Consider the following 24366-nt stretch of genomic DNA (forward strand, 5'->3'; position numbering starts at 1 on the left):
AACCGAGTTTATTCAATCGCTCCTCATAGCTAATGCCCTCCATACCAGGCAACATTCTGGTTAATCTCTTCTGCACCCTCTCTAAAGCCTCCACATCCTTCTGGTAGTGTGGCGACCAGAATTGAACACTATACTCCAAGTGTGGCCTAACTAAGGTTCTATACAGCTGCAACATGACTTGCCAATTCTTATACTCCTCATGACTATGGTAAAGGTTAAGTAATTGTGGTCACTGTCACCGAAATGCTCTCCCACCGAGACATCTGACACCTGACCTGGTTCGTTGCCGAGCACCAAGTCCAATATGGCCTCCCCCTTAGTCGGCCTATCTACATATTGAGTCAGGAAACCTTCCTGTACACACCTGTCAAAATCTGCTTCATCCAAATCAATTGAAGTTGAAGTTACCCATGACAACAACTCTGTTACTTCTGCACTTTTCCAAGATCTGCCGCCCAATCTGGTCCTCTATCTCTCTGCTGCTATTGGGGGTTCTACAGAAAACTCCCAATAAAGTGACTGCTCCTTTCGTGTTACTGACTTCCACCCATACTGACTCAGTAGACAAACCCTCCGCAACGACCTCCTTTTCTGCAGCTGTGGTGCACTCCCCAATTAACAGTGCCACGCCCCTCCTCATTTACCTCCCACCCTATTCTTCTGAAAACAGCGAAACCCCTAACATCTAACAACCATTCCTGCCCCTGTGAAATCTGTGTTTCCGTAATGCCCACAACATCGTAGTTCCAAGTACTGATACATGCTCTGAGTTCATCTCCCTTATTCCTGACATTCCTTGCATTTGGGGCAGCACGGTAGCATTGTGGATAGCACAATTGCTTCACAGCTCCAGGGTCCCAGGTTCGATTCCGGCTTGGGCCACTGTCTGTGTGGAGTCTGCACATCCTCCCCGTGTGTGCGTGGGTTTCCTCCGGGTGCTCCGGTTTCCTCCCACAGTCCAAAGATGTGCAGGTTAGATGGATTGGCCATGATAAATTGCCCTTAGTGTCCAAAATTGCCCTTAGTGTTGGGTGGGGTTACTGGGTTATGGGGATAGGGTGGAGGTGTTGACCTTGGGTAGGGTGCTCTTTCCAAGAGCTGGTGCAGACTCGATGGGCCGAATGGCCTCCTTCTGCACTGTAAATTCTATGTCTATGAAACAGATGCACTTTATCAACTGTCTATCCTTCCTCACAGACTCGCTGCATACTATTTCTGCCTGTTCAATACCTGCCCTATCCTCTGATCCATAGCTCTGGTTTCCATTCCCCTGCCAAACTAGTTTAAACCCTCCCGAAGAGCTCAAGCAAACCTCCCACCCAGGATATTGGTGCCGCTCCAGTTTAGGTGTAATCCGTCCTTCATGTACAGGTCCCACCTTTCCCAGAAGATATCCCAATGATACACATATCTGAAGCCTTCCCTCCTTCACGTGTAGCCGCGTGTTCAGCTGCACTCGCTTCTGTTCCTTGCCTCACTTGCACGTGGCACTGGTGGCAACCCTGAGATCACTACTCTGCTTGTCCTGCTCTTTCACTTCCAACCTAACTCCCTAAAATCACTTTTTAGATTCTCATCCCTTTTCTTAGGTATGTCGTTGGAGCCTATTTGCACCACGACTTCTGGTTGCTCCCCTTCCCCCTTAAGAATCCTGTACACTCGATCTGAGACATCCATGGCCCTGGCACCCGGGAGGCAACATATGTTCCGGGAGTCTCGTTCGTGACCACAGAATCTCCTATCCGTTCCCCTAACCATTGAGTCTCCTATCATTATTGTTTTTCTATTCTCCCCACTTCCGTTCTGAGCCACAGAGCCAGGCTCCCCCCCCCCCCCGCCCCAACAGCATCCAAAATGGTATACTTGTTTTGAGAACATAACATAAGAACTAGGAGCAGGAGTAGGCCATCTGGCCCCTCGAGCCTGCTCCGCCATTCAATGAGATCATGGCTGACCTTTTGTGGACTCAGTTCCACTTTCCGGCCCGAACAACATAACCCTTAATCCCTTTATTCTTCAAAAAACTATCTATCTTTATCTTAAAAACATTTACTGAAGGAGCCTCTACTGTTTCACTGGGCAACGAATTCCATAGATTCACAATCCTTTGGGTGAAGAAGTTCCTCCGAAACTCAGTCCTAAATCTACTTCCCCTTATTTTGAGGCTATGCCCCCTAGTTCTGCTTTCACCCGCCAGTGGAAACAACCTGCCTCCATCTATCCTATCTATTCCCTTCATAATTTTATATGTTTCTATAAGATCCCCCCTCATCCTTCTAAATTCCAACGAGTACAGTCCCAGTCTACTCAACCTCTCCTCGTAATTGTTGAGTTTTGAGGGGGTACAACCACGGGGGATCCCTGTACTGTTTGTCCGTTCGTTTTCCTTCCCCTGAATGTAACCCAGCTACTCTTGTCCTGCACCCTGGGTGTAGCTACCTCCCTGTAACTCCTCCCTATCACCCCCTCTGCCTCCCAGATGATCCGAAGGTCATCAGCTCCAGTTCCCTAACGCAGTCTCCGAGGAGCTGGAGTAGGGTGCACTCCCCGCAGCTGTAGTCAGTGGGGACACCGGTGGTATCCCTCACCACCCACATCCTACAGGAGGAGCATGCAACTGCCCTAGCCTCCATCCCCTCAGATCTGAACTCCCAAAGAGATTTAAAGGAGAAAAAAAAGAGTAAACACCCGTTCTGCCCGTTAAAATAAAATATATATATACTGCTACTACTCTCCCAAGCGAACTCTCTAAAATTGGTGATTCTGCTAAATGATACAAAGATAGCTTGTTGCCCCCCCAAAAAAACTTAAAAAATTTAAAACCCCAAAACAAACAACTTGCGTTACAGAATGTAGCTGCAGTGTGAACCAACTGGAACTCTACTCCCAGTCAGCTGCAGTCTCTGTAACCTCCCGGCTCCCTTCACGCTCTTTGAGGAAATGTAGGAAATGAAATGAAAGGAGCACCTTACTCCCTCCTCACCTAACTCCCTCCTCACCTCACTCCCTCAGTCACCAAACTCTCACTATAGCACTCTAGGATGAAGATTTTAATGTGGAATGGGAACCTACACAGGTCATTTAGGACAGGATACAATACAGATAAATTACAGGTCACTGAGTTTATAATGGTGATTGTTCATTTTCCAGCAGAGGTTATTGCAGGAATCAAGTCTAATGGTAACAAAAAACATTGAATCATAGAGCCCATCAGAGCTATAAAAGCTCTTTTAGGCGTAGCAGAGGCTGAATAAGGCAGGGAGTATTGTTCAATCTCGGTAAATGGCTGGGGTAAGAAAGGGGCTGTTTAGCACAAGGCTAAATCGCTGGCTTTGAAAGCAGACCAAGGCATGCCAGCAGCACGGTTCAATTCCCTTACCAGCCTCCCCGAACAGGTGCCGTAATGTGGCGACTAGGGGCTTTTCACAGTAACTTCATTTGAAGCCTACTTGTGACAATAAGCGATTTTCATTTCACAGAATCACTACAGTGCAGAAGGAGGTCATTCGGCCCATCGTGTCCACCCTAAAGACCCTCAGAAAGAACACTGTACTAGGACCATGCCCTAACCCCATAACCCCACCTAACCTTTTTGACACTAAGGGCAATTTTTCATGGCCTATCGAGCTTACCTGAACATCTTTGGACTGTGGGAGGAAACCGGAGCACTCGGACAAAACCCACGCACACACGGGGAGAACGTGCAGACCCAAGGCGGGAATTGAACCCGGTCCCTGGCGATGTGAGGCAGCAGTGCTAACCCCTGTGCCACCCTAAGGTGTGGAATAAGTGACAAATAGTAAGCTTATTTATCTCCATTTTTTTTGGAGCCTGTGCTGTGGGGGCACTCTTTTCCCTCCACCTCGGCCACAGTCTTCACCATGGCCGACGCGGAAGAGACACTCCCCCTGCGCATGCGCGGGGATGACATCAGTGCATGCGCGGACTTTTGGCCCCGGCTGGCCTGGCGCCAAAGGCCTTTCCCGCCGGCTGGCGGCACACCAACCACTCCGGCGCGGGGCTAGCCCCTCAAGGTGAGGGCTTGGCCCCTAAAGGTGCGGAGAAATCCGCACCTTTGTGGCGGCCTGACGCCGGAGTGGTTCACGCCGCTCCATCCCGCCGGGACCCCCCACCCCGCCGGGTAGGGGAGAATCCCACCCCAGGTATCAGACAGAAAGAGAGATGAACGGGGGCACTGCAGGGACAGGAGGTGCTGGCTGCACTCAGATCAATAGGAGTGGGTTTGGCGGTGGCGTAGTGGTATTGTCACTTGACCGGTGGCCCAGTGTACTCAGGGGTCCCAGGTTCAAATCCCGCCACTGCAGATGGTGAAATTTGAATTCACTAAAAATCGTAAATCAAAATCTAATGAAGGCCATGAAACCATCGTCTATTGACGTAAAAACTGATGTCCTTTAGGGAAGGAAATCTGCCACTCTTACCTGTTCTGAGAACATAGAACACACAGTGCAGGAGGCTATTGGGGCCCATCGAATATGCACCGACCCACTTAAGCCCTCACTTCCACCCTTCTTGGACACTAAGGCAATTTAGCATGGCCAATCCACATAACCAGTGTGTCTTGGGACTGTGGGAGGAAACCGGAGCACGCGGAGGAAACTCGCACTCACACGGGGAGAACGTGCAGACTCCACACAGACAGTGGCCCAGCGGAGAATCGAACCTGGGACCCTGGCGCTGTGAAGCCACAGTGCTATCCACTGGGCTACCGTGCTGCCCTTTTTTTTTTTTTACTCCTGCACAGTCCCTCTGTGGTGAAGGGTCTGGCCTACTTCAAACCCATCAGCAATGTGGTTAACTCCATAGTGCCACTCAAGGGCAATTAGGGATGGGCACTAAATGCTGGCACAGCCAACGTCCCATGAACGAATAAAAAAATATACATGTGCGGGCAGTCCCACAGGGCTGAAACACTGAGCACAGAGACAGTTTCCATCTCATTACTGCAGCAACACAAATATCCAAAAGGTTTTGGCATGCCAGCTTTAAAAGTCTTATTTTTTAAGTGATTGGAGAGTAGGAATGTATGAGATTAAGAGACAACATTACACATAATCATAGTCCTCCCCATTCTGAAGCCCTCGAGAAGACGCCAAGGCAATTTCACTGCTATCTCAGCCGGGGGGGACACTGCTTCACATTTGTGCTCAGGAGTGGACGACAGTCAAACTTGGTGACAACCTCACTTGCAAGTCCACATATACACAAAGACATGCACAACTTCCAGCAGTCTCTTTCCAACTCGAAACATTGACCATGTAGCACTTAGAATTCCTTACCGGTTGCATTGTGCCTCCAGCGATGACCACTGCTCGACATTCCTTCACTACCTCAGCAAAGTGGACTGCCGGATTTAACAGTAGGAATTTCATGCTGCTCTGGGACACCGTAGCTGCAGGACAGGCAGAACCAAGCTTGAGCATGAAACCAAGTTCAAAACAATACACTGTACCAATCAGTTCAAGGCACTGGCTTGTTCCCCAACACCTGTCATTCAGTTCTGTTGAAGAGAACCTACCCAACACATGGCTTTTTTTCCCTCAGATACTGATGGACCTGGAGAGCAAGGCCATTCTTTTCATGCCCTTGTTACTATAAGGGAGTGGAAAATTGGGAGAGTAAACTTGAAGAACCATGGGTCCACCGGCCATTAAGTAAAGCTTGAAAGATATATTTTAACAGTGCCTCAGAAATGCAGCCAAATGCTTCAGTTGATTACTGAAGTATATTGGCAATTATTAGACAGGCAAATAAAGTAGACGTTTACCACACAGCAAGGTGCCACTGTTTGAGATGACTGGCCAGTTGAATTGCTCTTGGCCGTACATGTTAAGGTAAAATTGCTGGCCAAAACACCACAGTTCTCATCTCCAAATCATGTCAGCAAACGAGTGAACAGGCAAAGGCCATAAAGATGCAACATTTCCTCAATCCTGTGCTTGAGTGGGTCTAGAATATCCTCAAATCTAGCGTGTGGTGTCGGAATGTTCAACCTTTTGGCTCAGAGGCAAGGGCTGCCGACCCAAATAAACAACAGATAGAATCCACAGTCATTGGTATAGATGGGAAACTACAAACAGCCTCAGCACACTTAGACTAAGTAAATGCAGGGGCGGGCTGGGAAGAGGATGATGGGTTCCTGCTCCTGAACTCGATCTCTTGTTACAAAATATATGTCTGGATGAGAACAGGACTAGGAGATGGGAGAGCCTGCCAAGTTTTACTGCCTAGTCTTGTGCGAGAGTTGACGAAGGAACTGGAAGGCGACCAGCTTCATAGCACTTTACGTGGCTAAGCAGGGCGAATGCCTTTAAAAAAGGATTGACCTTTCATCACCTCAGTGCTTTACAGCAAATGATGTACTTTTGAAGTACAGCCACTGTTGCAATGTAGGATACACGCCAGCTTATTATTGCACAGCAAGATCCCACAAATGGCATTAATGGCAGAGGGCAGTAGAGCGGAGCTGCTGATTGGCTGTTGCGGGGAAATTTGTATCAGTGCATTGCAGTCACTGCATCCAGAAAATGTACCTGAGCAAGACACCCTTGGTGTTCAAGTGAAGGCAAGCATCCAGCAGAGGGCAATAGAGCAGAGCTGCTGATTGGCTGTTGCGGGGAAGATTTGCATCAGTGCATTGCGGTCACCGTATCTTGAAGGTGGTTTGTGGAACAGCTGTTGTCGAGTGACAATTAAACCCGAAACACTTCTTCAATGTTTCCCTCCCTACCTCCTTCTCTAACCAAAAAAAAAGACAATCACTGTAAGGATCCCAGCCGAGTAAAGATCAAGAGAGAGACTCGAGGGCAGGCAGAAGTAGAAAGAAGTTGAACCGTGACGTCATAGCCTGCAGGTAAGTGATTGGCAAGTAGTTTTCTTTTCCCGGAGGTGTTATCGTGTGGGGCGCAGTGGTTGCTGAGTGAGTGCTTGCTGAGAAGGGGAGTAAATTTGTAAAAAACTTACCTTTGGCAGTTTCCAGCTGAATCCGATCGGAGTGAGGACAGAGTGACTGCTGGGTAAGTAGTAAAGATCGAAATTGTTTGCACAGGCCCATAACAGCTGATTGCTGTTCTTGTGTGGGGCGCAGTGGTTGCTGGTTAAGTGTTTTATTTTTACCTGTATTTAAGTTGGGCAGTTTCTAAACCCTAAACACTACACTTGTAGTGTCCCCCACCCTTCCACCACCTTTAACCTAAGGGGTAGAGTGAATAACAGGTAAGCTCTTTCTTTCTTTTTTTTAATCTAGAGGGGATGGCAGGGAAGGCAATGCAATATTCCTCCTGCAGAATGTTTGAGATGAGGTACGCCGTCAGTGTCCTGCTGATTTCATCTATGGGAAGTGCACCCATCTCCAGCCCCTCAGAAACCGTGTTAAGGAGCTGGAGCTGGGTGAACTTCGGATCAATCGGGAGGCAGAGGTGGTCATAGATAGTAGCTTCACGGATGTAGTTACTCCGAAGAATCAAGATAGATGGGTGATGGTGAGAGGGGCTGGGAGGAAGCAGTCAGTGCAGGGATCCTCTGTGGTCGTTCCCCTCAGTAACAAGTATACCGTTTTGGTTACTTGAGGGGGACGACCTACCAGGGGTAAGCCACGGTGAACGGATCTCCAGCACTGAGTCTGTCCCTGTGGCTCAGAAGGGAAGAAAGGAGAGCAGGATAGCAATAGTTATTGGGGACTCGATAGAGGGACAGATAGATGGTTCTGTGGCAGCGAAAGAGACTCACAGATGGTATGTTGCCTCCTGGGTGCCAGGGTCCGTGACATCTCGGATTTACAGAATCCTAAAAGGGGAGGGGGTGCAGTCACAAATCGTGGTACACATCGGTACCAACGACATAGGTAAGAGAGGGGACGGGGATTTAAAACAGGAATTTAGGGAGCTAGGGTGGAAGCTGAGAGCCAGGACAAACCATGTTGTCATCTCTGGTTTGTTTCCGGTGCCACGTGCTAGTGAGGTAAGGAACAGGGAGAGAGTGCCGATAAACACGTGGCTGCAGGGATGGTGTAGGAGGGAGGGTTTCAGGTACGTGGATAATTGGAGCACATTCTGGGGAAGGTGGGACCTGTACAGACAGGACGGTTTGCACCTAAACCAGAGGGGCACCAATATCCTGGGAGGGAAATGTGCGACGGCAGGGGGCTGGGAAAATGGGCTGTAGTCCAGAAGCCAGTGTCAAGAGTAGTGAGGTACTGAGGAGGGTATCAAGGTCGCAGGAGTGTACCGGCAGACAGAAAGGTGGGTTGAAGTGTGTCTATTTCAATGCATGGAGCATCCGGGATAAGGTAGGTGAACTTGGAGCATGGATTGGTACTTGGGACTACGATGTTGTGGCCATTACGGAAACTTGGTTAGAACAGGGACAGGAATGGTTGTTGGAAGTTCCGGGATATAGATGTTTCAGCAAGAGTAGGGAAGGTGGTAAAAGAGGTGGAGGAGTTCACGGTTAATCAAGGATAGTTTAACGGCTGCAGAAAGGCAGTTTGAAGGGGATCTGCCTACTGAGTTAATATGGGCCGAAGTTAGAAATAGGAAAGGAGCGGTCACATTGTTAGGAGTTTTCTATAGGCCCCCAAATCGTAATAGAGATGTGGAGGAAGAAATTGCAAAACAGATTATGGATAGGTGTGGAGGTCTCAGGGTAGTTGGCATGGGTGACTTTAACTTTCCAAATATTGATTGGAACCTCTATAGGTCGAACAGTTCGGATGGGGCAGCTTTTGTACAGCGTGTGCAGGAGGGTTTCCTGACACAATATGTGGATAGGCCGACAAGAGGGGGAGGCCACAAAGGATTTGGTACTTGGTAATGAACGGGGCTAAGTGTTAGATTTGTTTGTGGGAGAGCACTTTGGAGATAGTGACCACAAATCGGTGTCTTTCACTATTGCAATGGAGAGGGATAGGGCCATATGGCAGGGCAAGGTTTATAACTGGGGGAGGGGTAATTATGATGCGATTAGGCAAGAATTAGGGAGCATAGGATGGGAACAGAAACTGTCAGGGAAAGGCACAAATGAAAAGTGGAGCTTGTTCAAGGAACAAATACTGCATGTCCTTGATAGGCATGTCCCTGTCAGGCAGGGAGGAAATGGCCGTGTATGGGAACAATGGTTCACAAAAGAGGTTGAATGTCTTGTCAAGAGGAAAAAGGAAGAGTATGTAAGGATGAGAAAACAAGGTTCAGTAGGGTCGCTTGAGGGTTACAAGGTAGCAAGGAATGAGCTGAAAAAAGGGCTTAGGAGGGTAGGTCTTGCCTCACAAATCTGATTGAATTCTTTGAGGAGATAACTAAGTGTGTAGATGAAGGTAGAGCAGTTGATGTATACATGGATTTTAGTAAGGCGTTTGATAAGGTTCCACATGGTCGGCTCATGAAGAAAGTATAGAGGTGTGGAATAGAGGGAAATTTGGCCAATTGGATCAGTAACTGGCTATCACATAGAAGACAGAGGGTGGTGGTGGATGGAAAATTTTCAGACTGGAGACCAGTTACCAGCGGTGTACCACAGGGATCAGTGCTGGGTCCTCTGCTATTTGTGATTTTTATCAATGACTTGGAGGAGGGAGCTGAAGGGTGGGTCAGTAAATTTGCTGATGACACCAAGATTGGTGGAGTAGTGGATGAGGTGGACATAGAACATAGCAGCGCAGTACAGTCCTCGATGTTGTGCCGACCTGTGAAACCACTCTAAAGCCCATCTACACTATTCCCTTCTCGTCCATATGTCTATCCAATGACCATTTGAATGCCCTTAGTGTTGGCGAGTCCACGACTGTTGCAGGCAGGGCATTCCACACCCTTACTACTCTGAGTAAAGAACCTACCCCTGACATCTGTCTTATATCTATCTCCCCTCAATTTAAGGCTATGGCCCCTCGTGCTAGGCATCACCATTCGAGGAAAAAGGCTCTCACTGTCCACCCTATCCAATCCTCTAATCATCTTGTATGCCTCAATTAAGTCACCTCTTAACCTTCTTCTCTCTAACGAAAACAGCCTCAAGTCCCTCAGTCTTTCCTCATAAAATCTTCCCTCCATACCAGGCAACATTCTGGTAAATCTCCTCTGCACCCTTTCCAATGCTTCCACGTCCTTCCTATAATGCGGCAACCAGAATTGCATGCAATACTCCAAATGCAGCCGCACCAGAGTTTTGTACAGCTGCAACATGACCTCATGGCTCCGAATCTCAATCCCTCTACCAATAAAAGCTAACACACCGTATGCCTTCTTAACAACCCTCTCAACCTGGGTGTCAACTTTCAGGGATCTATGTACATGGACACCGAGATCTCTCTGCTCATCCACACTGCCAAGAATCTTATCCATGATGTGGAGATGCCGGCGTTGGACTGGGGTGAGCACAGTACGAAGTCTTACAACACCAGGTTAAAGTCCAACAGGTTTGTTTCGATGTCACTAGCTTTTGGAGCGCTGCTCCTTCCTCAGGTGAATGCAGAGGTCTGTTCCAGAAACACATATATAGACAAATTCAAAGATGCCAAACAATGCTAGGAATGCGAGCATTAGCAGGTGATTAAATCTTTACAGATCCAGAGATGGGGTAACCCCAGGTGAAAGAGGTGTAAATTGTATCAAGCCAGGACAGTTGGTAGGATTTTGCAGGCCAGATGGTGGGGGATGAATGTAATGCGACATGAATCCCAGGTCCCGGTTGAGGCCGCACTCATGTGTGCGGAACTTGGCTATAAGTTTATGCTCGGCGATTCTGCGTTGTCGCGGGTCCTGAAGGCCGCCTTGGAGAACGCTTACCCGGAGATCAGAGGCTGAATGCCCTTGACTGCTGAAGTGTTCCCCGACTGGAAGGGAACATTCCTGCCTGGTGATTGTTGCGCGATGTCCGTTCATTCGTTGTTGCAGCGTCTGCATGGTCTCGCCAATGTACCACGCTTCAGGACATCCTTTCCTGCAGCGTATGAGGTAGACAACGTTGGCCGAGTCGCACGAGTATGTACCGCGTACCTGGTGGGTGGTGTTCTCACGTGTAATAGTGGTATCCATGTCAATGATCTGGCACGTCTTGCAGAGATTGCCATGACAGGGTTGTGTGGTGTCGTGGTCCCAGTTCTGAAGACTGGGTAGTTTGCTGCAAACAATGGTTCGTTGGAGGTTGCCCGGTTGTTTGAAGGCAACTAGTGGGGGTGTGGGGATGACTTTGGCAAGATGTTCATCGTCATCAATGACGTGTTGAAGGCTGTGAAGAAGATGGCGTCGTTTCTCCGCTCCGGGGAAATACTGGACGACGAAGGGTATTCTGTCAGTTGTGTCCCATGTTTGTCTTCTGAGGAGGTCGGTCCGGTTTTTCGCTGTGGCGCGTTGGAACTGTCGATCGATGAGTCGAGTGCCATATCCCGTTCGTACGAGGGAATCTTTCCACAATGGACGTCCACAATGGACGTCTCGGCACTCTACACCAGCATCCCCCATGACGACGGCATTGCTGCAACAGCCTCAGTACTCAACACCGACAACTGCCAATCTCCAGACGCAATTCTGCAACTCATCCGCTTCATTCTGGATCACAACGTCTTCACCTTCGACAACAAGTTCTTCATCCAGACGCACGGAACAGCCATGGGGACCAAATTCGCACCCCAATACGCCAACATCTTCATGCACAAGTTTGAACAGGACCTACTCACCGCACAGGACCTTCAACCGACGTTATACACCAGATACATCGATGACATTTTTTTCCTTTGGACCCACGGTGAAGAATCACTGAAACGACTACACGATGACATTAATAAGTTCCATCCAACCATCAGACTCACCATGGACTACTCTCCAAAATCAGTTGCATTCTTGGACACACTCGTCTCCATCAAGGACGGTCACCTCAGCACGTCGCTTTACCGCAAACCCACGGATAACCTCATGATGCTCCACTTCTCCAGCTTCCACCCTAAACACATTAAAGAAGCCATCCCCTATGGACAAGCGCTCCGTATACACAGGATCTGCTCAGACGAGGAGGAGCGTAACAGACATCTAAAGACGTTGAAAGATTCCCTCGTACGAAGAACAGGGACCACGACACCACACAACCCTGTCATGGCAATCTCTGCAAGACGTGCCAGATCATTGACATGGATACCACTATTACACGTGAGAACACCACCCACCAGGTACGCGGTACATACTCGTGCGACTCGGCCAACGTTGTCTACCTCATACGCTGCAGGAAAGGATGTCCCGAAGCGTGGTACATTGGCGAGACCATGCAGACGCTGCAACAACGAATGAACGGACATCGCGCAACAATCACCAGGCAGGAATGTTCCCTTCCAGTCGGGGAACACTTCAGCAGTCAAGGGCATTCAGCCTCTGATCTCCGGGTAAGCGTTCTCCAAGGCGGCCTTCAGGACCCGCGACAACGCAGAATCGCCGAGCATAAACTTATAGCCAAGTTCCGCACACATGAGTGCGGCCTCAACCGGGACCTGGGATTCATGTCGCATTACATTCATCCCCCACCATCTGGCCTGCAAAATCCTACCAACTGTCCTGGCTTGATACAATTTACACCTCTTTCACCTGGGGTTGCCCCATCTCTGGATCTGTAAAGATTTAATCACCTGCTAATGCTCGCATTCCTAGCATTGTTTGGCATCTTTGAATTTGTCTATATATGTGTTTCTGGAACAGACCTCTGCATTCACCTGAGGAAGGAGCAGCGCTCCAAAAGCTAGTGACATCGAAACAAACCTGTTGGACTTTAACCTGGTGTTGTAAGACTTCGTACTAAGAATCTTATCATTAGCCCAGTACTCTGTCTTCCTGTTATTCCTTCCAAAATGAATCACCTCACTTTTCTGCATTAAACTCCATTTGCCACGTATCAGCCCAGCGCTGCAGCTTATCTATGTCCCTCTGTAACTTGTAACACCCTTCTGCACTGTCCACAACTCCACCGACTTGAGTGTCATCTGCAAATTTACTCACCCATCCTTCTACGCCCTCCTCCAGGTCATTTATAAAAATGACAAACAGCAGTGGCCCCAAAACAGATCCTTGTGGTACACCACTAGTAACTGGACTCCAGTCTGATCATTTCCCATCAACCACCACCCTCTGCCTTCTTCCAGCTAGCTAATTTCTGATCCAACCTGCTAAATCACCCTGAATCCCATGCCTACGTATTTACTGCAGTAGCCTACCATGGGGAACCTTATCAAACGCTTTACTGAAATCCATATACACCACATCAACTGCTTTACCCTCATCCACCTGTTTGGTCACCTTCTCAAAGAACTCAATAAGGTTTGTGAGGCACGATCTACCCTTCACAAAACCGTGTTGACTATCTCTACTCAAATTATTTCTTTCCAGATGATTATACATCCTAGCTTTTATAAACCTTTCAAAGAGTTTGCCCACAACAGAAGAAAGGCTCACTGGTCTATAGTTACCGAGGTTGTCTCTACTCCCTTCTTGAACAAGGGGACAACATTTGCTTTCCTCCTGTCTTCTGGCACTATCCCTGTAGACAAAGATGACTTAAAGATCAAAGCCAAAGGCTCAGCAATCTCCTCCCTAGCTTCCCAGAGAATCCTAGGATAAATCCCATCCGGCCCAGGGGACTTATCTATTTTCACACTTTCCAGAATTGCTAACACCTCCTCAATATGAACCTCAAGCCCTTCTAGTCTAGTAGCCTGAATCTCAGTATTCTCCTCGACAACATTGTCTTTTTCCTGTCTGAATACTGATGAAAAAATTAATTTAGCACCTCTCCTATCTCCACGGACTCCACGCGCAACTTCCCACTACTGTCCTTGACTGGCCCTACTCTTACCCTAGTCATTTGTTTATTCCTGACATATCTATAGAAAGCTTTAGGGTTATCCTTGATCCTACCTGCCAAAGACTTCTCATGACCCCTCCTGGCTCTTCTTAGCTCTCTCTTTAGGTCCTTCCTAGCTAACTTGTAACTCTCGAGCGCCCTAACTGAACCTTCATGTATCATCTTTACATAAGCCTCCTTCTTCCTCTTGACAAGTGTTTAGACCGCTTTAGTAAACCACGGTTCCCTTGCTCGACCACTTCCTCCCTGCCTGACCGGTACATACTTATCAAGGACACACAGTAGCTGTTCCTTGAACAAGCTCCACATTTCCATCGTGCCCATCCCCTGCAGTTTTCCTCTCCATCCGATGCATCCTAAGTCTTGCCTCATCGCATCATAATTGCCTTTCCCCCAGATATAATTCTTGCCCTGCGGTATATACCTATCCCTTTCCATCACTAAAGTAAGCGTAATCGAATTGTGGTCACTATCACCAAAGTGCTCACCTACCTCCAAATCTAACACCTGTCCTGGTTCATTACCCAGTACCAAATCCAATATGGCCTCGCCTTTCATTGGCCTATCTACATACTGTCAGGAAACCCTCCTGCACACATTGGACAAAAACGGACCCATCTAAAGTACTCGAACTATAGTGTTTCCAGTCAATATTTGGAAAGTTAAAGTCCCCCATAACAACTACCCTGTTGCTTTCGCTCCTATCCAGAATCATCTTTGCAATTCTTTCCTCTACATCTCTGGAACTTTTTGGAGGCCTATCGAAAACCCCAAACAGGGTGACCTCTCCTTTCCTGTTTCTAACCTCAGCCATACTACCTCAGTAGACGAGTCCTCATCAAACGTCCTTTCTGCCACCGTAATACTGTCCTTGACAGGAGGGCTGTTGTAGGCTGCAAAGAGACATTGATAGGATGCAGAGCTGGGCCGAAAAATGGCAGATGGAGTTTAATCCTGATAAGTGCAAGGTGATTCATTTTGGTGGAAAAAATTTGAATGCGGATTACAGGGTCAACGGCAGGGATCTGAGGAATGTGGAGGAACAGAGAGATCTTGGGGTTCATGTCCACAGATCTCTGAAGGTTGCCACTCAAGTGGACAGAGCCGTGAAGAAGGCTTATCGTGTGTTAGCGTTTATTAACAGGGGGCTTGAGTTTAAGAGCCGTGGGGTTATGCTGCAACTATACATGACCCTGGTGAGACCACATTTGAGTATTGTGCAGTTCTGGTCAACTCATTATAGGAAGGATGTGGAAGCATTGTAAAGGGTGCAAAGATGATGCAGGATGCTGCCTGGTTTGGAGGATAGGTCTTATGAGGAAAGGTTGAGGAGCTAGGGCTTTTCTCTTTGGAGCGGAGGAGGATGAGAGGCGACTTAATAGAGGTCTATAAGATAATGAGGGGGAGAGATAGAGTGGACATTCAGAGACTATTTCCTCGGGTGGATGTAGCTGTTACAAGGGGGCATAACTGTAAGATTCAGGGTGGGAGATATAGGAGGGATGTCCGAGGTAGGTTCCTTACTCAAAGAGTGGTTAGGGTGTGGAATGGACTGCCTGCTGTGATAGTGGAGTCGGACACTTTAGGAACTTTCAAGCGGTTATTGGATAGGCACATGGAGCACACCAGAATGACAGGGAGTGGGATAGCTTGATCTTGGTTTCGGACAAGGCTCGGCACAACATCGAGGGCCTGTTCTGTGCTGTACTGTTCTATGTTGTGTCATGGAAGGAGACCATTCAACCCATTGAGTTGCTGCTGTGTGTAGAGCAATCCCATTCATTCATGAGATAATGGCCAAATGATCTGTCTTGGGTGTTGACCGAAAGATAAATATTGGTCAGGACATGCGGGGGGGGGGTTTACCTCCCCTGCTCTTTTTCAAAATTATGCCATGATGACTTTTACATCCACCGAAGGGAACAGGTCAGCCTCGATTTAACACCCCATCGAAAAGATGGTACCTCTAGCAAGAAAATGGACGAGAATTCTGAACTGTAGGAATTTTTTTTAAACGTAAATTAAAGTACCCAATTCTTTTTTTTTTAAATTAAGGGGCAATTTAGCATGACCAATTCACATATCCTGCACAACAGTGATGCCCACATTCCGTAAATTAATAAAAAATATACTTCAGGATCATCCTGGAATGCAAAGGTAAACCCTAGCACGTTTCTCCCCTGCAAATTTCTTAAACCACCTACCCTCCAAAGTGTGAGGTATTAATTTCTTTGCCATTAAGGTTGAGGCCATTCATTCGACTTCCTCTGCTGATCCTGTCCCTCCTCTTGCTCACCAAGCTAAGCTCGTCCTTGACCGAGCCCTAAGTTTGCATCTTTCTCTCCTGTTTCCCCTTGTATCAGAGACAGGTTGTGGACACAGACACGGGGAGAATGTGAAAACTCCACACGGACAGTGATCTGGGGCCGGGATCGAACCCGGGTCCTCGGCGCCATGAGGTAGCAGTGCTAACCACTGCACCACCGTACTGCCCTGAACTGTACGAATCCTATTAAACTGTAAGTGTACAACAGAAAGTGCCACTAAGCTCCCCAAACCCAGCATTTGCACATATCGTTTTCATCATCGGACCAAAATAAGACGAATAAATGAACTGGAATTTTTCCATGATGCTCATGCCCACCTTGTCTCTGAATGACCACTCGCCCATCCTTATTAGTGCTTGTGAGAGCAAAGAGAAACCTCTCAATTTGCATCATCGGTGATGCCATGACAGGCTGCTCCTTCTCTAGGTCCTGCTCCTGCTCGTGGGGTGCAACTGCAAAATAAAAATAAACAAAGGAAAACATTAGGGAAAAAAATACAAAACAGGATCTTGGGCATCTTGATCCTTTCAGCAGCAACGGGCTGACATCAACTCCAGAAATGTACTGCAATGTCATACAAGGTAAATCCCAATTATATCATTTTTTGCTTGGCTCCAAATCCCTATTTTATTTTTGCCTTTGACTCGGCCAATCTGATATTTTCCCTCCAATTTGCTCCACTGCTGGTCTGAAGATGCTGACTGGCACGGGGGTGGGTTATTGCCATAGGCCTATGGCAATGTCCTCAAACCCACAACCAGGTGGCCATCTTTGTGTGGGGGGTGAACAGTGAGGATCATAGGGGAGGAGGCAGTCTACCCTCACACAAGTCAACATATCTCAGAGCCACTGATACAACACAATCCATACAAAACAGCAGATTGCATTTATATATCTCCTTTAACATGAGAAAATGGCCCAAGGTGCTTCACAGAAGCACAATCAGACACCAAACCAAAGAAGACAATACTACGCCAGGTGACTAAAAGCTTGGTTAAGAAGTAGATTTCAGCTAATGTGGGGCAAGTGGGGTGGTCAACAGTTTGGCAGGAATAGAATAAAGAACAATACAGCACAGGAACAGGCCCTTCGGCTCTCCAAGCCTGCGCCGACCATGGTACCTGCTTAAACTAAAACAGAGTCCGCATCCTTCCACCCTATTCAGATATTTGTCTAGATGCCCCTTAAATGCCACAGTCATACCTGCTCCCACTACCGCCCCAGGCAGCATGTTCCATACATTTACCACCCTGTGTAAAACACTTGGGTCGAGGGAGCAGAAGGTGCGTTGCGGAGACAGTTAGCTTAAACCGGATACTAGGGGAAACAGGAGAGAAAGATGCAAACTTAGGGCTTGGTCAAGGAAGAGCTTAGCTTGGTGAGCAAGGGGAGGGACAGGGGGCGTCATTCTCCGCCGGCGGGAGTCTCCGTTTTGCCGGCGCCCGGGGGTTTCCCGACGGCGTGGGGCTGCCCCACAATGGGAAACCCCATTGACCGGCCGGTGTTACGGAGACTCCCGCCGGCCGGTCGGGGCAGAAATGTGGCGGGGCGGGTAGGAGAATTTCGCCCAGGATCAGCAGAGGAAGTCGAATGAATGGCCTCAACCTTAATGGCAAAGAAATTAATACCTCACACTTGGTGAAATTTGCAGGGGAGAAACGTGCTAGGGTTTACCTTTGCATTCCAGGATGATCCTGAAGTATATTTTTTATTAATATACGGAACGTGGACATCACTGGTTAGACCAGCATTTACTGCCCATTCCTAGTTGCCTTTCAGAAGGTGGTGGTGAGTTGTCTTCTTGAACCACTGCAGTCCTGGAGGTGTAGGTACACCCACTGTGCAGTTAGGGAGGGAGTTGAAGGATGTTTCGGGGCTAGTTTAGCACATTGGGCTAAACAGCTGGCTTGTAATGCAGAACAAGGCAGCAGCGTGGGTTCAATTCCCGTACCGGCCTCCACGAACAGGCGCCAAAATGTGGCGACTAGGGGCTTTTCACAGCAACTTCATTGAAGCCTACTTGTGACAATAAGCGATTATTATTATGATGTTGCCTCAGGAGGGGAGTTACTCACCGTAGGGTTCCTAGCCTTTGACCTGTTCTGCTAGCCACAGTATTTATATGGCTAGTCTAGTACGGTTTCTGATCAATGGTAACCCCCGGGATGTTGATTGGGGGGGGGGATTCAGCAATGCTATTTAATGTCATGGGGCGATGATTAGATCCTCTCTTGTAGTAGATGGTCACTGCCTGGCACTTGTGGCGCAAATGTAACTTGTTACTTGTCTGCCCAAGCCTGGATACCTGCAAATGGATCATCCACTTGGCACTTCTGGCTGAAGATTGTTGCGAATGCTTCAGCCTCATCTTTTGTACATATATGCTGGGCTCCTCCATCACGGAGGATGGGGATATTTGTGAAGCCTCCTCCTCCAGTGAGTTGTTTAATTGTCAACTAATATTCATGGCTGGATGAGACAGGTATGCAGAGCTTATATCAGATGCGTTGGTTTTGGAATCGCTTATCTCGGTCTATTGGTACACAAGCAGACCCGTCTTTTAGCTTCACCAGGTTGACACCTCATTTTTAGGTCTTCCTGGTGCTCCTGGCATGCCCTCCTGCACTCTTCATTGAACCAGGGTTGATTCACAGGCTTGGTGGTAATGTGAGGGGGTGGGGGGAGTCAGGGCTATTTTGGCAGAGATTAGGGCCTGATAATGCTCTTGAAATCACAACTAGACCAATGAATGGCTAAACCTGTTACCCACATAAACAGTCAAAACTGCAGAGAGCACGAGAGAAGTGCGCGCATCTTGGTAGAAAGGGAGAGGGGAGAGAGAGAGCGAGCGAGAAAAGTGCCAGAGAGGGAGAGTAGGAGCGAGCACAAGAGAGGGAGGGAGGGAGCGAGAGTGCCAGAGAGGAAGAGAGGGAGGAAGCGAGTGCTGGAGAGGGAGGGAGGTAGTGAGCACTGGAGATGGAGGGAGAGAGGGAGGGAGCACAGGAGATGGAAGGAGGGAGTGAGGAAGCGAGCGCCGGAGAGGGAGGGAGTGAACAAAGAATAATACAGCACAGGAACAGGCCCTTCAGCCCTCCAAGCTTCTACGGGTCATGATACCACCCTTTTCCAAAACCCTCAGCTGTATCCCTCTATACCCATCCTATCCATGTGTTGTCAAGATGCCTTTTGAATGCAGTTAATTTATCTGCTTCCACAACCTCCCCTGGCAACGGGTTCCAGGCATTCACCACCCATCTGTGTAAAAAACCTGCCTCGCACATCTCCTAAAAACTTTGCCCCACGGACCTTAAATGGCAGCACTGTAGCACAAGTGGCTAGCATTGTGGGTTCACAGTGCCAGGGTCCCAGTCGAGCGCCATATTCCGTTCGTCCGAGGGCATCAAATCTCCAGACGCAATTCTGCAAATCATCCGCTTCATTCTGGATCACAACGTCTTCACCTTCGACAACAAGTTCTTCATCCAGACACACGCAACAGCCATGGGGACTATATTCGCACCTCAATATGCCAACATCTTCATGGACAAGTTTGAACAAGACCTCCTCACGCACAGGACCATCAACCGACGTTATACAACAGATACATCGATGACATTTTTTTCCTTTGGACCCACGGCGAAGATTCACTGAAACGACTACACGATGACATCAGTAAGTTCCATCCCACCATCAGACTCACCCTAGACTCACCCTACTCTCCAGAATCGGTTGCATTCTTGGACACACTCATCTCCATCAAGGACGGTCACCTCAACACTTTGCTTTACCGCAAGCCCACGGATAACCTCACGATGCTCTACTTCTCCAGCTTCCACCCAAAACACATTAAAGAAGCCATCCCCTATGGACAAGCCCTCCGTATACACAGGATCTGTTCAGACGAGGAGGAGCGTAACAGCCATCTACAGACGCTGAAAGATGCCCTCGTACGAACGGGATATGGCGCTCGACTCATCGATCGACAGTTCCAACGTGCCACAGCAAAAACCGTACCGACCTCCTCAGAAGACAAACACGGGACACAACTGACAGAGTACCCTTTGTCGTCTAGTGCTTTCCCGGAACGGAGAAACTACGACATCTTCTTCACAGCCTTCAACACGTCATCAATGAAGACAAACATCTTGCCAAGGTCATCTCCACACCCCCACTACTTGCCTTCAAACAACCGAACAACCTCAAACAAACCATTGTTTGCAGCAAACTACCCAGTCTTCAGAACAGCGACCACGACACTACACAATCCTGCCATGGCAATTCGGAATTTAGGCATAGACTATTTTCTAAATGGGGAAATGCTTCGGAAAGCAGAAGCACAAAGGGACTTGGGAGTTCTTGTTCACGATTCTTTGAAGGTTAATGTGCAGGTTCAGTCGGCAGTTAAGAAGGCAAATGCAATGTTAGCATTCATGTCAAGAGGGCTAGAATACAAGACCAGAGATGTATTTCTGAGGCTGTATAAGGCTCTGGTCAGACCTCATTTGGAGTATTGTGAGCAGTTTTGGGCCCCATATCTAAAGAAGGACGTGCTGGCCTTGGAAAGGGTCCACAGGAGGTTCACAAGAATGATCCCTGGAATGAACAGCTTGTCGTATGAGGAACGGTTGAGGACTCTGGGTCTCTACTCGTTGGAGTTTAGAAGGATGAGAAGGGATCTTATTGAAACGTACAAGATACTGCAAGGCCTGGATAGAGTGAACGTGGAGAGGATGTTTCCATTTGTAGGAAAGACTAGAACCAGAGGACACAATCTCAGACTAAAGGGACGATCCTTTAACATAGAAGTTACAGTGCAAAAGGAGGCCATTCGGCCCATCGAGTCTGCACCGGCTCTTGGAAAGAGCATCCCACCCAAGCCCGCACCCCCATCCCATCACCCAGTAACCCCACCCAACACTAAGGGCAATTTTGGACACTTAGGGCAATTTATCATGGCCAATCCACCTAACCTGCACATCTTTGGACTGTGGGAGGAAACCGGAGCACCCGGAGGAAACCCACGCACACACGGGGAGAACGTGCAGTGACCCAGTGGAGAATCGAACCTGGGACCCTGCAGCTGTGAAGCAGTTGTGCTAACCACTATGCTACTGTGCTGCCTGATTCTATTCCCCTGCGGGTTTGGAGCCTCTGTAGAGACGGCAGGAGTTAATTCAGGTCTGTCACTGGGAACAGGCCGCAGCTGTCCTCCTAAAACAGAGATGAGGAAGATTTTCTTCAGCCAGAGGGTGTTGAATCTGTGGAACTCTTTGCCGCAGAAGGCTGTGGAGGCCAATTCATTGAGTGTCTTTAAGACAGAGACAGATAGGTTCTTGATTAATAAGGGGATCTGCGGTTATGAGGAGAAGGCAGGAGAATGGGAATGAGAAAATATCGGCCATGCTTGAATGGCGGAGCAGACTTGATGGACCAAGTGGCCTAATTCTGCTCCTTTGTCTTATGGTCTTATAGCAATCTCTGCAAGACGTGCCAGATCATCGACATGGGTACCACCATTACACGTGAGAACACCACCCACCAGGTACGCGGTACATACTCGTGCGACTCGGCCAACGTTGTCTACCTCATACGCTGCAGGAAAGGATGTCCCGAAGCGTGGTATATTGGCGAGGCCATACAGACACTGCGACAACGGACGAATGGACATCGCGCGACAATCGCCAGGCAGGAATGTTCCCTTACAGTCTGGGAACACCTCAGCAGTCAAGGGCATTCAGCCTCTGATCTCCGGGTAAGCGTTCTCCAAGGCGGACTTCAGGACGCGCGACAACACAGAATCGCCGAGCAGAAACCTATAGCCAAGTTCCGCACACATGAGTGCGGCCTCACCGGGACCTGGGATTCATGTTGCATTGCATTCATCCCCCACCATCTGGCCTGGGCTTGCGAAATCCTACCAACTGTCCTGGCTTGAGACAATTCACACCTCTTTAACCTGGGATTACCCCTCTCTCTGGATCTGTAAAGACTTAAATACCTGCAAATGTTCACATTCAAAGAATCGTCTTGCATCTTTGACTTTGTCTGTATAAATGTTTCTGGAATCTACCTCTTCATTCACCCGAGGAAGGAGCAGTGCTCCAAAAGCTAGTAATTTGAAACAAACCTGTTGGACTTTAAGCTGGTGTTGTCAGACTTCTTACTGTGCCCTCCAATGAAGGCAAACATTCCATATGCTTTGTTGACTATCTTGTCCACTTGCGTTGCCACCTTAAAAGATCTGTGGACCTGCTCGCCCAGATCTCTGACTTTTTATATTCCTAGCGTTTTGCCATTTACAGTATATTTCCCCTCTATGTCAGATCTACCAAAATGCATCACCGGAGTGCCGGAGAGGGAGGAAGGGAGCACCGGAGAGGGAGGGAGGGAGCACCGGAGAGGGAGGGAGGGAGCACCGGAGAGGGAGGGAGGGAGCACCGGAGAGGGAGGGAGGGAGCACCGGAGAGGGAGGGAGGGAGGGAGCACCGGAGAGGGAGGGAGGGAGCACCGGAGAGGGAGGGAGGGAGCACCGGAGAGGGAGGGAGCACCGGAGAGGGAGTAAGAAAGTGCTGGAGAGGAAGGGAGCAAGTGCCAGAGAGGAAAGGAGGGAGCGTGTGCCAGAGAAGATGGGAAGCAGGGAGTGGGAGAGAAGGAGAGCCGGAGTGGGAGGGAACGATCGAGTGCCGGAGGTAGAGGGGATGAACGAGCGAGCGCCGGAGGTGGAGGGAGGAAGGGAGCAAGCGCCAGAAGGGGAGGGAGAGCGCGAGCGAGCACGCGCCAGAGAATGAGGGAGGGAGCGAGCGCTGGAGAGGGAGGGTCGGAGAGGGAGGAAGGGAACGTCAGAGAATGAGGGGGCGAACACCGGGGAATGAGGGAGTGAGGGAGCGAGCGTTAGAGAATGAGGGTGCGAGCGAGTGACGGAGAATGAGGGAGGGAGGGAGCGAGTGAGCGCCTGAGAGGAAGTTTGGTAGTTGCAGAAATGTTGTCTGAAAATTTGTTTTCTCCCATCTAATGAGCTTTTTAGTCTTTAGCTGCTAGATCCTGTGGTCTACCATTCTCCCTATCACTTTGTATACCCTGCTTTTCAATTTAACATTATCCTGACTTCCTTTGTTAACCATGGATTTTGCCTGTCTCGTGGAATCCCTCTTTTTGATTGGGATAAACTCCTGCTGAGTATTACGGACCAGCTGTTTGAATATCTGCTCATCTACTGACCTGTACCTTAGTTTGTTTACTTAATTCATCTTAGACAACTCCTCCCTCATAACATTATAACTGCCCTAATTTAAATTGAAGACAAGGTTATGGATTCATGGGGTTCACCCTTAGAATCAGTTACAGTTTATCATATTGTGGTCACGTATAGCAGGATACACAGTGGTTAGCACTGCTGCCTCACAGCACCAGTCACACAGGTTTGATTTCAGCCTTGGGTGACTGCAGAGTCTGCACATTCTCCCTGTGTCTGTGTGAGTTTTCTCCGGGTGCTCCAGTTTCCTCCCACAGGTTTGGTGGATTGGCCGTGCTAAATTGCCCCTAGCTGTCCAAAGTTTGAGTGGTGTTACGGAGATAGGATGCTCTTTTGCAGGGACGGTGCAAACTTGATGGGCCGAATGGTCTCCTTCTGCATTATAGGGATTCTATGGACTATCTCCTATGGTAGTGACCACAATATGATAGAAGTGGGACAAGGTGCTAAAGGAGTAGGAGGGGCAGTTGTGGTAATATGTGCTGCACTGCCACAAGTGGACGGAGAGCAGTAGGCAGAGTGAAACTTCAGCAAAGGGCAAGGTAACATCATCAAAGTTTCTATCAAGACCATTCAATCATTGACAGAAAGGCCATAGCAGAACAAAAACCATTACAGCACAGGAACAGGCCCTTCGGCCCACCAAGCCTGCACTGATCCAGATTCCTTATTTAGACGTACTACTTATTGCCCAAACGATCTGTATCCTTCCATTCCCGCCCATTCACGTGTCTATCAAGATACATCTTAAACGTTGCTACAGTGCCTGCCCCCACCACCTCCACTGGCAACATGTTCCAGGCACCCACCACCTTCTGCATGAAAAACTTTCCCTACACATCTCCCCTAAATTTTCTCCCTCTCACCTTGAACCTGTGCCCCCTTGTAATGGAGGCTTCCACCCTGGGAAAAAGCTTCTATTCATCCTGTCCA

General features: G+C 48.7%; 1 protein-coding gene across 5 annotated transcripts in view; it reads right to left on the reverse strand.

Annotated features, from left to right (window-relative positions):
* Positions 1–24366, reverse strand: part of ddx11 (DEAD/H (Asp-Glu-Ala-Asp/His) box helicase 11) — a 231371-nt gene that overhangs the window by 104292 nt on the left and 102713 nt on the right. For all 5 annotated transcript variants that reach the window (XM_072484222.1, XM_072484224.1, XM_072484223.1 and 2 more), the window contains exons 17-18: positions 16499–16633; positions 5301–5413 (exon numbers count right to left, since the gene is read on the reverse strand). In XM_072484222.1, coding sequence (XP_072340323.1) covers positions 5301–5413; positions 16499–16633 — 248 coding nt within the window. The remainder of the gene's footprint in view (positions 1–5300; positions 5414–16498; positions 16634–24366) is intronic.

The sequence above is a fragment of the Scyliorhinus torazame genome, chromosome 19 (assembly GCF_047496885.1).
Source record: "Scyliorhinus torazame isolate Kashiwa2021f chromosome 19, sScyTor2.1, whole genome shotgun sequence".
Lineage (NCBI taxonomy): Eukaryota > Metazoa > Chordata > Chondrichthyes > Carcharhiniformes > Scyliorhinidae > Scyliorhinus > Scyliorhinus torazame.